Raw genomic sequence first — 13,592 nt, forward strand, 5'->3', positions numbered from 1 at the left:
TTGAAAAAATGATAGCTAGGACTTGAAACAAGCATCATCATCTTCTAAAAGTTTTTCAAAAAGGATTTTACAAAATTCGAGTAAGTTGTTTGGTCTTATAGACCCCTTCATGACTACCCGTAGGAGATGAGTGATAGTGATGTAGGAGATCAGGGATGATCTTCGCATTGCTAGGGAGCAAGAACTGCCATTTGTAGAAGACCAAGTCTCCCTTTAGTTGGTGATATGGCTGCCTACCCTAATCCTCTTAGAGAACCTTTTTAATCTTTTGAATTTTCTCACTCTCAATGTTGCAATATTTTGCTACAAAAAATTTTATCAACACTATGCCAAATGAAAAACTCTCATCACTAACCGCACATTGACGGACCTCCTATTGGTAAAACCCTTGAAATCTCTCCTGCCCATCAGGCCGTACACCTATCTTCAATTTTAGGGCAAGGACTGTTGTTTGTAGGTTTTGAACTCGTGACATCTTGTCAACACTTGGGCACTGCTTGGGAGCCGGATATGAGAGAGGAGATGGTATTTGATGAAATACATGTCCCCATGGGTGTTTGAGAACCCCGGTATGTGCCTGCTAGGTTGACCCTAGACTTAATGTGGGTCATGCTTCTTTTATTGAACTGCGTCCATGTAGGATTCACGTATGATTTCCTTTATGGTGAGTCCGATTAGACCCAGGTTTGAACCTGGTACCATCATCTCAAATTAGGTTTGGATTTTGTTCTACCTAAATCCGAACCAAACCCGGCCCGTTGACAGCTTCGAAGAGCCATGGCTCATGGCTTGATAGTTTGTATTCCAAATTTGCCTACAATTTTTCTTTTTCTCATGATTTTTTTATTATTATTATTTGTTACTTGAAAAAGCTATGTTTGGAATCAGAGATCTAACCTGCCATACCTACCATCATCGTCTCAAAGGCATAAATGGCGTTGGCTTGCACAAAAAGATGGTGGCAGGAATCCAACCTTGAGTTGTTCACATTTAGAATCATACACGGCACAAAACAGAGCAAAGACGATAAATATTTTGATTAAAAAAAAATTATATATTATAGTGCCAAAATAAATATTTAATAATTAGAAATTAATAAAATCCATGTCTGTCTTTATGGCACGGATGGCCAGAAAACGTTCGGCGCATCCAAGCTATATGAGTGTCCCACTCACGTGAGCACCAGTCTCAGGGCAATTTGTTCTCGCGTGGGCCCCACAGTGTGGGGAACCCTACTGGGTTCGCAAAAAGCAAAAAAACCTGTGCCTCACGATCCATCGACACAAGTCAGACAATCTCAGATCCAATCGGGAGCGTCCATTGGAGCTCTCTGGTTTTCGGTTCGTTGGGGGTGAGGGGCAGATTCAGGTTCCCAACCGCCCGGGCCTATCGGACGGTAGGAAGGAAGGCTCGGGTCTCCCAAGGCCGTCCATCTCCGAGTTGACGTGTTGCGGGATCCACAGGACGCTGACTCCATCCGACCTGGAAGACACGTAGGACGCAGCCGTCTACGTCCCCAAGCTCTCGACGGATCGGACGGCTAGAGAAGCTTATGTGGGGGACCCCACGGAATCGATGCCGACGATCGAGGTGATGACGTCAGCGAGATTTAGATGGGGTATAAAAGGCTGGGTGTGATGGGGGGGAGAGGGAAGGGAGCGGAGGGTTCGCTCGCTTCGGAGCAGGGAGTGCGTGCGTGAGAGGGAAGAAATCCGGGAGTGCGTGCGTGAGTGAACCGCCGTCGATCTCTCCGTCCGGGAGATTCTTGGCCGTAGATCTTCCGTCCTGCTTCGCTGCTGCTGCTGCTTCTCTTCTTCTTCTCTCTCTGGAAGATTCCGTCGACTGGACGGTTTTCCGGTGAACCGTCGGCCGATGGTTTCCCTCCGGCCGACTATTTTCCGTTGTAGGTACTCTCTCTCTCTCTCTCTCTCTCTCTCTCTCTCTCTCTCTCTCTCTCTCTCTCTCTCTCTCTCTCTTCTGTTTTAATTTGAGTTCGATTTTGAAAGAACTCCGATCTCCGATTTTCTCTCGTTTTGGTTTAGTTTTCTTCTCTGCATTCTTTTCTTTCCTTTGATTTTTCCCTTTTGTCTGAGGCATGTCAGTTTGTCAGCTTTTTGGTTTGTTTTCTTTCTTCCTTTTCTTTTGCTTTGTTTCCTTTCTTCCTTTTCTTTTGCTTTGTTTCTTTTATAAGTATTTTTCTTCACTGTGGAATTTGGTAAAAAATGTGGAATTTCGGCGATCTTTGAATTTTTCATATTTTTTTGAGAATTTTTTATCATTATGTATGTTTTATGTATTTCGTTTGATATTCGGTAGTTGATGTACCTTCCTCGGCCTTTTGGTTAAGATCAAGTGCTCTCGCTGTGGTTATTCTATCGATGTTTTGTTGCTTATTTGAAGATTTGGGTTATTATGATCTTTTTTCCGTTGTTTCAGAGAATTTTGACCTTTTTCTTTATTTATTGAGGTTTCGACTTTTCAAGAACATACATATTTTCATTTTATGCCTTCTCCGTTTTATGAAGGAATGAAGAAACAGAACTCGTAAAGTCGACCTCATGATGCTGATGATGTTCTTTTCTGTTTTTTTTTATATCTTCATGAAACAATCAATCTTCTTGCATCTTTGGTTTTTAAACGGGGGGCAGAGACTTCGTTGTTGTTTTTCTCGTTTTTATTCGAGTTTTTGCCCCAAATTTTTAATAGAAAACGATATGCGTCCTTACTGGATGGTTCTAAACGATAGATAACGCAAAAAGGAAAACGAAAAAAGAAAAAACGGATCTACGTTACTGAATCGTGAAAAAGAAGGGGGTTTAAGTATTTTTATTTGTAATTATTTAATTGAGATCTGATGGATTCTGTTTGAAATCGTTTTTTTCTCTTTGTGTGTGGGAAAAAGGATAGGCTTTGAAAGTAGAGGAAGGCGAGGAGGAATCAGAGTCGAGAATGCAGAGAGCGATGGAGAGGAGGAGGGTATCCTGTTCGTCTTTGCTTCTACCGCTGGATGGACGTCGTTGAGGAGGAGGAAACAGAAGAGGAAGAGGTCTGGAGGGATGGACAAGCGTCGCGAAGGAAAGCGTGAAGGGAACGGCGCCAAATACCCTCTGAGGCGACGGCTTTCTGCGACATCTGGACTCAAACTTGGCTCTGGTACGTCGATTGAGCCCACCGAACCGATCTATCCCCCACACACACCCTGAGAGAGAGAGAGAGAGAGTAAAAAAGAGTTAGGAAAGACGGGAACCTATGTTGCCTTCCTCTTCGCCTTCTCTTTCTGTTATGTCCTCTCTTTTTATTTCTTTACTCTTTTTTGTTTTAGCTCTTCTCCCTTCGTCACCACCACCGGTCTCTCTCTCTCTCTCTTGCTTCCTCTTAACGCTTCTCACGGAATTCACCGTCAAACCGTCTCCGGGGTCCTCGTTGGTGAAAAGAGGAAAAAAGAGAAATTTTGAGAAGGATAGTGGTTGGTGGGGCCGATTTGTCTCCGGAGTTCCTTTCCGAATGATCCAAAGTCCCAAACTATCCTCTCCCTTTTTACTTCCCCTGAGTGGTTGGTTGTTCTCTCTTCTCAAATAAAATATTTTTTGTTTTAAGGCCAACCTGTCCTTCAAGGAGGGAACGCTTGACAGGGGGCGGACATGGAGCCAAGGGGAGGTGCTGAGAACCTAAATCACGGATCTGTCCCTTTACGATTCGTTATATCCATAAGAAATGCTACAAATCGAATGACTCACTCGGGTGTGTATTCCCTTCGCTTCTGAGCCTTCTGATTCTGAGATATAACCGAACAAAAAGAAACGAAGGAAAAAGAAAAGAGGTGGTGAAAAAAAGTATGATGGTTCGATTGAAGTCAATTCTTGTGTCGGATAGTGAAGGAAGCTTGAGTCTTTTATTTCCGTCTTCATCATTTTGTGTGGAGTATTTTACGGTAGTAGTTTTTTTGGTTCTTTGGTTTATGAATTTAGTGACTGGTTCCGCCTCCGCCCCAACCCCCCCCCTCTTTCTGCCACTCTTCTGGTGTTCGGTCATGAACGCCATTTTTTTAGGGCAAGAAGGTATGCTTGGAATCGACTGGAGAGGACGGTTGTCTTTTTTCTGGGCTAGATTGGTGTACATTTATGTACAACAAGAAAGGGGCACAACCGGCCTTTTTAGGGCATTGCGGTGCAGCCCGCATTCGGGTAAAAGTAAAACCATGCGTTCCCCAACTAAAAGATAAAAAAGAGAAAACACCGTGTCGTATTTCTCGCCTAGCGAACTTGCGATAGACTGCAGATATGCGTGACTCTTCGATATCCCCTTTATTGGCCTCTCTCTCTCTCAGCTATATACGGAGCTACCATCTTTTTCTTGCTTTTTTTGCCACCGTTCTTTTCGTCATCGCTTACCTTATTTACTCTCATTCGTAGCCTACAATGGAGGAGGGGGTGTAGATTTTGCAGACAAAGCGAAGATACCGAGAAGGTGGCAAGAGGAAGAGGAGGAGGAGGAGGTGGTGGTAGAGGAGGAGGGGTGTGATTGTGGTAGAGCCGGTGGGTCTAGTGCTGAAACGGAAGAGAATATCGGAGGGAGTGAGATGGGCGATGGGTCTGACGGAGAAGAGGCCACCCGGCAACCCAAGAGGGCGACCAAGACCCATAATCACGGAAAGGTCAGTTTGGTCTTTTCCATCTCGCCCGCTTTCTTTCTTTCTTTTTCTATTTTTTGGTGCCTCTTCTCTGAGAATTTCTTTTTTTTTCGGGAATTCTGGCGAGCCACGGACTTTTATTTATTATGATTTTGCTTGCCGTCTCCTCAAAAAAAAAAAAAAAAAGGATTTTGCTTGCCGTGATTAGTTTTTCATTTATGGATGTGTCTGAAATGAAGTTATTAGGCTGGTTGGTCTTTGACGGATTTATTTATTCTTTTTGGTTTTCGTGTGTGTGCCTTAGGCTTTGGATGAATGCAACCCGGTCGATCCCGCTGCTGTGCCTCGGAAACTGCGGTCTGGTAAGTAGGGATATCATGGGATGAATGATATATTCTCGTATTGTTCTTCTTCTCCTTCAAAAGAGAACAACTTGGTGAGTCAGGTGTTGACCATGGTTGCTAACCTTATCTCTTTTAGGATCCTGGAGCAAGACAGTGGTGAATTTATTTGCCTTTCGATTACGAGAAGAATTGTGTTGTATGAAATGTCAATATGATGCCTAAAATCTTGGGCAGTTTTTCTCCGTAACTCCCTCAAACGACTTGGTGGTCAAGCCTTATGTGATTCTGAGAGAGAGAATGGCTGAAAAGGAAAAAAATAAAGAAAAGAATAAGAGAGCGAGAGTCTAACTAGAATGACGATAATACCCTTTAAACAAGTTTTTTACTGAAAGCTTCTAAATCTATTTTAACTTTTCAGTCACTCCATGTGGGCCTCTCGTGAGGACGGTCTGTTATTCTGTTTGAACGGTTCTTTTGTTTCTTATGAGTAAAACAACTTTGTCTACAAGTTGTTCATTATTTGGTATTGCTAGGCATCAGTTTGATGCTGGGCCGTTTGATCGGTTCCTAAACCACCTAGTTTTTTATTTAAAATTAAGGAAATTTTTTTTTTGAAGATACTCAGTTAACCAATTTCAGATTCTTCATGCGTGGTAGCGGGTCAACTGGATTTGTTTAATTCTATTTATTTCACTGACTTGATAGTTATAGATTCTTTTCACAATTGGCTTATGCATTGTAGTAACACTGGAATGCAGCTATGAACAAGCGCAATCGTGAATCCATCTCCCCACCATTGCCGGAGTCAAAGAAATACAATGCCGCTAATGGGAGTAGGTTGGCACTCATGGCACATTCAAATGGCATAAAGAAATCTAGACAGACTCTGGTCGGTATGACTGGCTACTTCTTTCTCTTTGGATACACAATGTTTCTGATGGCTGGAGCATGGGATTTTTCCTTGCAGAATCTGGCAAATGCAATCGATAGATCCCCAAGGAAAGCAACTCCCATGGCTGTAACAAAAACTGAGGAAGAAGTGGCAGAAGCTTTGTATGACTTGTCAAGAATGTTCACTACAAGATCTATTAGGAGCAATAGTGACGGGAAGATTGAAGAATCCAAGCCTTCCTCCTCACTAGAGGAAAGGACTAGTATATTGCCTTTTGATTATCCTGCTGAAGGTTGGATTAACTTACCAATATGCTCTGTATTTTCTCCCCTTTTGCTCATTTTAAATGAATATTCCGCATGCTAAGCTTGGTGAACCGTTATATACAGCTTCTAGAGAGAAACATCCAAAGATTACTGAAGCATCCACTGGTGATGTGCTGAGAAGCTCTTCTGAAGTTAAAACTTCTGCAGAAGCTACGGTTGCTGCACAACCTATTGCTATCTCTTTCATCGAAAAGCTTGATCTAGAGTCTCATGCTCGGACAGATCAACAAAAAAATGCTCTGTTCAAGAAGCAATCACTAGCCCCACCATTAACTGATGTTTCAAGTACATTGGTTCCTCCATGTGGTTCAGCAGACTCTGAGAAGGGGTGGGTGATTCTGATAGATCCAGTGTGTTTTGTTTTTTTCTTTTTTCTTTTTTGATGACGAGCTATGGAAATTGGCTGTCAGCCTGGGTGGCCTCCCTAAATCATAACTTGATCTCTTGTTTCAGATCAGCACAACCTCCCACCTCTGATTTGCTTCCACCACATGAAGCCAAGAAAGGGCCTTTGCAGGTACGCAGCTGTATTTTTTGTAAAACCATGCATAGTTTTCATGCATTCATGACTCACCTGCATATATTCTGCAGCCTGAAATCTTCATTGCAAAAAGGGAGGACCCCTCTGAGGACTCTGAGAAAAATGCCACTCTTGGAAGCATGTCGGGTATGGCATTGTGATGCGATGTCAACTAACAATTATTGGGGATCTCTGGATTTGTATGCACGTTCATTGTATTGGCTCCTGCTTATAACTTTTTGTGATAATGCTCAACTTTAGGAGTTGCTCCATCTTTAAGGCATAGCGTGACAAATGGGTCGTACATTCATTTGGATTTATCAGGGTAATTCTTTAGCTTCTGTCAGATCCTTCCTTTTTGTTAGTATTTCATCTCTGCTTCACTTTTGGAACTTTTGTCCTCAGACCAGCTTCAACTAAAGCTGCAGCCTGGCAAGAATCCACTGTAGATGGAGCTAAATCTGCTTCAACTAAAAAGGTAATGAGTTGCATCCTAGTTGATAATGCTTACCATTGTTTTTAATCTTTTCTTGTAATTGTAGGTGATTTTCTGGGTTCTTGAATGTAGTTATGAACGTTGGCCTGTAATTTCTTTGTGTTTGTGTGTGTCGATTCACTGGGACTATGCAATTTTGGCACTCTTATTGCAATTTGGTAGGAAGAGAGGTGCATTGTTCTGTTGATTGGGTGATTTAGTAGCACCCCAGTTTGCTAGTATACTACTATCTTTTTTTTGCCTATATGAAAAATGGCGGGCTGCTTCATTGTTTGTTGGGAGGCGCATATATCTGTTCAAATCATTCCTAATCCTTACCTTTCTTGGAAATTGCTATACTTGCAAGAGTAATGAGTTTGCTTTCTCTTGGATAACTTTATTTTCTGTAGCACCTAGCTCCTGTAAAGCAGTCATGGAAACGGTGTGCTGTTCATGTGCGTCTAAGTCATTTTATACACACTAACCAAAGTGCCGAAAAGCTTCCCAGATCGGCAGCTCTCTCTAGTCAACCATCACAACCATCGAAGTTGAATGGGGATGCTGAAAGAGCTGGTGGCTGCTCGGTTTATAATTCTGGCAACCCTTCCAGTTTGGCAGCCGATTCTTTTGCTGAAAGGAATCCACAGAATGGATGCCTGCAACTTCTGCAGGAGAAAGTGCCCGCTCATGATCAGACATATTCGCGAGAGACACAGGTAAACTTGGGGGGTTCCATTTTCCTTTTCTTTTTTTCCATTTTCTCTTTTTGGTCCTATCGTCTTCCATTCTGTTACCATCAGTGGTGGTTGTTTCATGCTGATCAATCTGTTCCTGATATTTGGAATTCTGATTGTTCCAGAGCATCAACTTGTTATCATTATCTGCTGGTGGTGGTGATGGAGCTAATTTGGGAAAACTAAACAATGGTGTAGAATCTACTGTGCCTGCCCAACCTTCTTTCATGCATTCTGTTCAGCATCAGTCTGTCTTGCCTTTCTCCATCCAGCCTGCACGGCTTCACACCTCTTACACGGACCAGCAACTAGCAGCAACTGCAGCTGCCCAGCAGGTGTGTGAATGTGTTTTGCTCTCTAATAAAACCAGCTTATAGTTACTATTCTTGCTTTGGTCACCAGTCGTCCCATTGGTTTTATGTTCTGTAGTTAATTTACATTTATGGAAGGCAAACCTATTGCATGATAGAATTTTGTGACCATTGCCAATTTGTCATGCATAGTTAATCTGCTACTAGACAGAATGTTGTTCCTACAATGGTCTAAGCAAAATTTTCCTGGGGATTATGTGCATATGTTACTAACGGTCTGATCCTTGTGTTCTTCCATCAAGAGTTGCACACTAGGTTTCTTGTAAGTATCAGGTCACATGTGGTCCCTCTAATGCCATCCACGCATAGCGATGAATGGCATTAGACCACCATGGTTTTTGGTCTTGTTTCAGCTGTCCATTTATTGTGCCACAGATGCTGTTCATCACGACCATGAACAGCTCTGAAAATTTTTGTGGGGTCCGTCTGAAGCATAAGCAATTTGACCTGGTCTGATGCCGTTTCATGGCAATGGATGAATTATGAATCGGCATTGGAGGGACACCTGAAGGTTACCCCCTGACCTGATGCAAACCTGAAACTGATGGGACGGAGTGATGAATCCTCTCATTTTATGAGTCCTAACAATGGGATCTTCTACAGGTGCAGGTTCAATTGCAGGTACAGCTGCCCCAGTATTTGGCTAACCCTTTCCTCAATCCCCATTTTGCTGCCGCTGCTGCTGCTGCAACCGCAGCAACAACTCCAGCAGCGAAGCAACAACAGCAGCAACTATGGGCATCCCAGATGTCCCAATACCACCAGACAGCCCAATTTCCTATATGGCAAAATGGAAGGAACGACACTGCTCTTCTCCCATGCAGCCAGACTGGTTCTTTGCCGGACCCTTCGAGTGCTGCCTATGCTCAGAGCTCACAGCTCTTCCCCATATCTTCATCAAGAAACAAAAAACAGCAGTGGCAGCAGCAGCAACACGGAGAGCAGATGTTTTGGTCCGATGGGCCATCCCATCTGCAGCTTCCGAGCAATGGTGATCGTACATGAAATGTGGGTTTGAAAATGATCGTCAACATGTCAAAATTGAAGGTATAGGTTGCGCCATCGGCTGGAGAACGATATTTGAGATCTGTATCCCAACGGAGGCTTCTTTGTTCTCCAATGATGGTATTGGACAGAATTCCTCGTCCCCAGGATCACTTGGATGCCATAGCAAGTTTTGATGATCAATCAAAATAGTATTGAATGAGTTTTTTTCTCACAGGAAGTAATAACACTGAACGTAGAACGATGGTGGGGATATGGAAGATACGTTAAAATGAGCTAAGTAGATAAACTCGGAGTTGAACAATGTATATTTCATTTCACGCTGTCTCCATATCTTATCTATTGTGCAGCTTTACGAGCTTTTTTATGGAAGAGAGATTCTCACATAATGCATCGTCATCAGTGTTATTAACATTGGGAAATATTTGGTTTTTTCTCGCTTGAGGCCTTTTATTATGTCAACGTTTGTACGGCACTTGTCTGACTCGTTTATTTCTTTTATAACCCTGCCTTAATGTATACGTCGGTTAACGGAAATTTGATTCGTAGGCAAAAAAATCTCACCGTTTATCTTTTGCTCCGTGGAATCTCAATAGCTGTGCTTTTATGAAATTGTGGGGTCCATATAATGGAAAAGTTATATATATTATGTAAACCAGTAAAATATGCATACTGGTTTGAACCGACAATTGTCTTTTCTTTCCCCTTTTCTCTCCCACCACCTCCTCCTCCCACTACCTCCACCACCAGCCCATCACTGGCCACCAGCCATTGCCCTGCTCTTTGTTGGTTTGAACTACCTTCCACCGAATGATCTCCCACCACCTCTCTCTCTCTCTCTCTCTCTCTCTCTCTCTCTCTCTCTCAACGTCGACGTCCAGACTTCCCACCGAATGTCCGGCCGTGGTGGTCCTCCAATGTAGGTGAGAAAAAAAATGAGTGAGTTAGGGTTACACAGGAACTGTTCGATCTGAAGATAGGACGGCTCTCGATTCTTGTTGGTTCAAACGAGCAATCATGGCGTGTTGTTTACATATTCTAGTCATCCTGTATATATATATATATATATATATATATATATATATATGAAATCATCGAAATTGGCTTTTCAAGCTTTTGGGGCTTTTTTTCGCAATTTTGACCTTAAAGATGCGTTCATCAGATAAATTTATTAGAAACCAAGGCTTGAATCATGTTTTTTATTAAAAAACTGATATTTTGAAGTCTTGAGAATTTAAGAAGATTTTGATTTTTCAAACATTACCGAAGCCTACACGTAATTTTCTTTTTATGGTTAAGAGACCAAAATTGAGGATCAGTTAGTTGTACCCACCACCAACAAAAATGGGACAAGATGGGATATACGATGCTTGGGATAAGATGCAACAATCGGACGGGCATTGTCCTGGGCTATTGCACTTATTATGAATGAGTGGGTACGGCGTATTTGAGCAAAAGATACCAATTGTAGCCAAGATCAACTTCCAGTGGTTGATATCTCTCAGGTTATCGACATATCTGAAAAAAGCAAAATTCCGTTACTTCAATCGCATAAAAGCGGACTGCTAGTTACTTTATTATACCGTAGAAACTGAAAACATGGTGGCAACCTTGTCTTGTCTATATAAAAAACAGATGGCAGCCTGTTCAAAAAATAAAAGGTCTGCAGCTCACGGCTTAACAAACAAGAGTGTGGGGAAGAAGGGAGGTATAATTTTCGGAAAATGATCTTACAGAAACGGCTAATACGAGGTGATTTTCTAAAACCCTACAATTTTTTATATTTTTTCTATGTCCAAAATTACAAATATCCGACATCATTATGATATTTTTACCCTTCACAACTATGAATTTATGCATTTTTGCAATAAAACTGTATCACTTGTCGAATATGTCCAACACCCACTTAAATCCAGAATCACAGGCTTTTTTATATGAATTTAGACTTCACGAACTCGCATAAATTTATTTGTGAAATCTCGATAAAACTGAAACCACCAAAATTGCAAATATCATACTATTTTGTATATAATAAATACTTTTGCATAAGAATATTTGTGAAACATCTCTAGCAAATAACATACTTTTGCATATATCCTGAAATCGCATAAATTTATGTGTAAAACTTCACTTAAAGAAAATCAACAAAATCGCAAATATGCTACTTACATATTTGTGATTTTATTAAATCATATATATATATATATATATATATATATTCATTTTTGTTTTAAGGTTTCTTCTCATTTGTCTATGTAAAGAACTCCTCTATAGAACCCTTGCGGTGATTTTTGCATTCCGAGGATGTCGCAGTATCATCCTTGTGACAGACTTTCCCATCTGCAGTTTTGAAATATGAGTTTCATATAATATATACCTATGTATTTTCATGCATATTTCTTAAAAGGTTGAGGTATCATCCTTGTGATCAACTTTTATTTAGGATTTACTATGCTTATGGTTCTTTTATAGAAATATATATATTGTTGTAGATTATTTATGATTGTTTATTTATCTTTTAGTTAATATTTGTTGTTCTTATATTGGTGTAATGAGGCTAGGGTTCACTATGCACAAGCATTAAAAGGGCTAAAGTATACTATCATGATTATTGTAGGCAGTGAATGATAGTGTCTGAAATGACTAAAGTACACTACTGTAGGTTTGATTACACTAAATGAAAATCTATAGTGGTCTATAAAAGTATTACCTTTAAGAAATTTACAGTTTTGATGTCTCGTAAAATCAGATATACGGCTTTGACCCTCCAATATAGTTATTCTTCAAACAACCAAGAAATTTGGAAAGATGTTGAGAAGGATTATGATGTAGAATCGATGTTATTTAGTGATGATGTTTACTTGAAAGTATACAAAGTTAATGAATGAGTAGTTAAACAAGGAGTAGTTTATCAATGAAATGATGCAAATCTCGTAAAAAATGTACATCTATCTCAGGCACTATCTATCGATCTGTGTTCTTTGCCGATTATCCAAATGTCTCAAACAATAGATGATATTGATGTTGTACATGATCAATGGATCATTGCAAAGAATATGAAACCACGTGGGCAAACCAGTGCCATTGATTTTCATCGCAGTAATTTGAATGACATGCAGCCTTCTCAGGCATACGATAATTCTTGGTACAAGTCATAATTTTGGTTTAATTTGATGAATTTGATATTTTAATGGTTAGTCTTGAATGTTAAAAATGCAAGAATGATGTATGCATGGAAGCAAATAAAGCGATAGATATAATGAATTTTGATATAGTTGGTGAAATCGAACAGTTAATTAGTGATAGCGGCGATCATGTTGATAGTGCAGAATCGGATGATATCAATGATGATAAGTATACCATGTCAATAGGAGAGGGTGAAAAGGATTAAAGTGATGCATCAATGACATTGTAGAATATAAACCCTTGGTTCTCGTTCAATGGGTTCTCATACAATAAAGAATAATTGAAAATCATTAAAGCAGAGACATCTAATTTGTATGAGCAATTGCGTAATGAAAGGCTTTATGATTGTGAACAATTCCAATGGCTATCAATACACTCAAACAATCGAGAAATTGATTTGGGCAAAATGTTTAATGATCTTCAATATTTTTGTAAGTTTTTAAAAGATCATGTGATCACTATAAAGCAAAATTCTTAACGAACTGCAATAACATGGTTATTGTCGTATGCAGAAAGAAGAATGCTCATATGACAGTTGATTACCCTTGGAAGATCCATTGCACAAAGGTACGTGGAGCATGTTTTTTTCAAGTGAAGAGATATGATAGCGAGCATACATGTGGTGGATCACTGGGCAACCTTGTAGTAGATAAAGTGGATTTTAAGTGTTATTCACAAATGCATGCATGATAATCCGAAGATAACTCCAAGAGAAATCATAAATGACATCAGTCACAAGGAAGTTATGGATGTTATTTACAAATAAGCATGACGTAGACGAGAATGCACTAAGGCTACATCATATGGTTCATTCAAACAGTCCTTCATGATGCTTCCCGCCCATTTGGATCATCTAATGAATGTTAACCGAAGATCGCTAGGGTATATTAAGACTAATTAGAAAGATCGATTTAAGTACATGTTTTTATCCTTTCGGCCAAGCATCAATGGTTTTTTTAAATGATGTCCTCTAATTCTTATAGTAGATGACACATTTCTAAAAGGAAGATACATGAATATATTATTGTTGGCCCATAATATTGATCCTTATAGTAAGATGTTTCTGGTAGCATTTGCAATTGTTGATAAAGAGTCCAAAGATTCATGGT

The 13,592-nt window shown here is 40.3% G+C and overlaps 1 protein-coding gene across 5 annotated transcripts; it reads left to right on the forward strand.

Moving 5' to 3' along the window:
- The first annotated feature begins 1,627 nt into the window (after window positions 1-1,627).
- Window positions 1,628-9,686, forward strand: LOC149842425 (uncharacterized). Of its 5 annotated transcripts, none has more exons than XM_089999150.1 (14): window positions 1,628-1,907; window positions 2,908-3,153; window positions 4,413-4,654; window positions 4,935-4,992; window positions 5,733-5,863; window positions 5,942-6,158; window positions 6,256-6,520; window positions 6,646-6,709; window positions 6,784-6,859; window positions 6,974-7,037; window positions 7,118-7,190; window positions 7,598-7,903; window positions 8,047-8,256; window positions 8,896-9,686. In XM_089999150.1, exons 2-14 carry the CDS (start codon window positions 3,057-3,059, stop codon window positions 9,295-9,297), a joined length of 2,205 nt encoding a protein of 734 aa, XP_089855276.1. In that variant the 5' UTR covers window positions 1,628-1,907; window positions 2,908-3,056; the 3' UTR covers window positions 9,298-9,686. The 5 variants fall into 5 exon arrangements, with proteins under 5 accessions (XP_089855276.1, XP_089855274.1, XP_089855273.1 ...); XM_089999148.1 differs by having other exon boundaries at window positions 1,628-1,903; window positions 2,903-3,153; XM_089999147.1 differs by having other exon boundaries at window positions 1,639-1,903.
- Window positions 9,687-13,592: the final 3,906 nt, after the last annotated feature.

The sequence above is a fragment of the Nuphar pumila genome, chromosome 3 (genome assembly GCF_984573655.1).
Source record: "Nuphar pumila chromosome 3, dmNupPumi1.hap1.1, whole genome shotgun sequence".
Lineage (NCBI taxonomy): Eukaryota > Viridiplantae > Streptophyta > Magnoliopsida > Nymphaeales > Nymphaeaceae > Nuphar > Nuphar pumila.

What these genes read in the sequence shown, in the direction of transcription:
- LOC149842425 (XM_089999145.1), top strand. Translation starts at nt 1,873, where the DNA reads ATGGTTTCCCTCCGGCCGACTATTTTCCGTTGTAG. An exon ending in AGAAATCTAGACAGACTCTG is followed by an intron (nt 5,864 to 5,941) that starts GTCGGTATGACT and finishes TTTTCCTTGCAG; the next exon opens with AATCTGGCAAATGCAATCGA. An exon ending in CCAAGAAAGGGCCTTTGCAG is followed by an intron (nt 6,710 to 6,783) that starts GTACGCAGCTGT and finishes TATATTCTGCAG; the next exon opens with CCTGAAATCTTCATTGCAAA.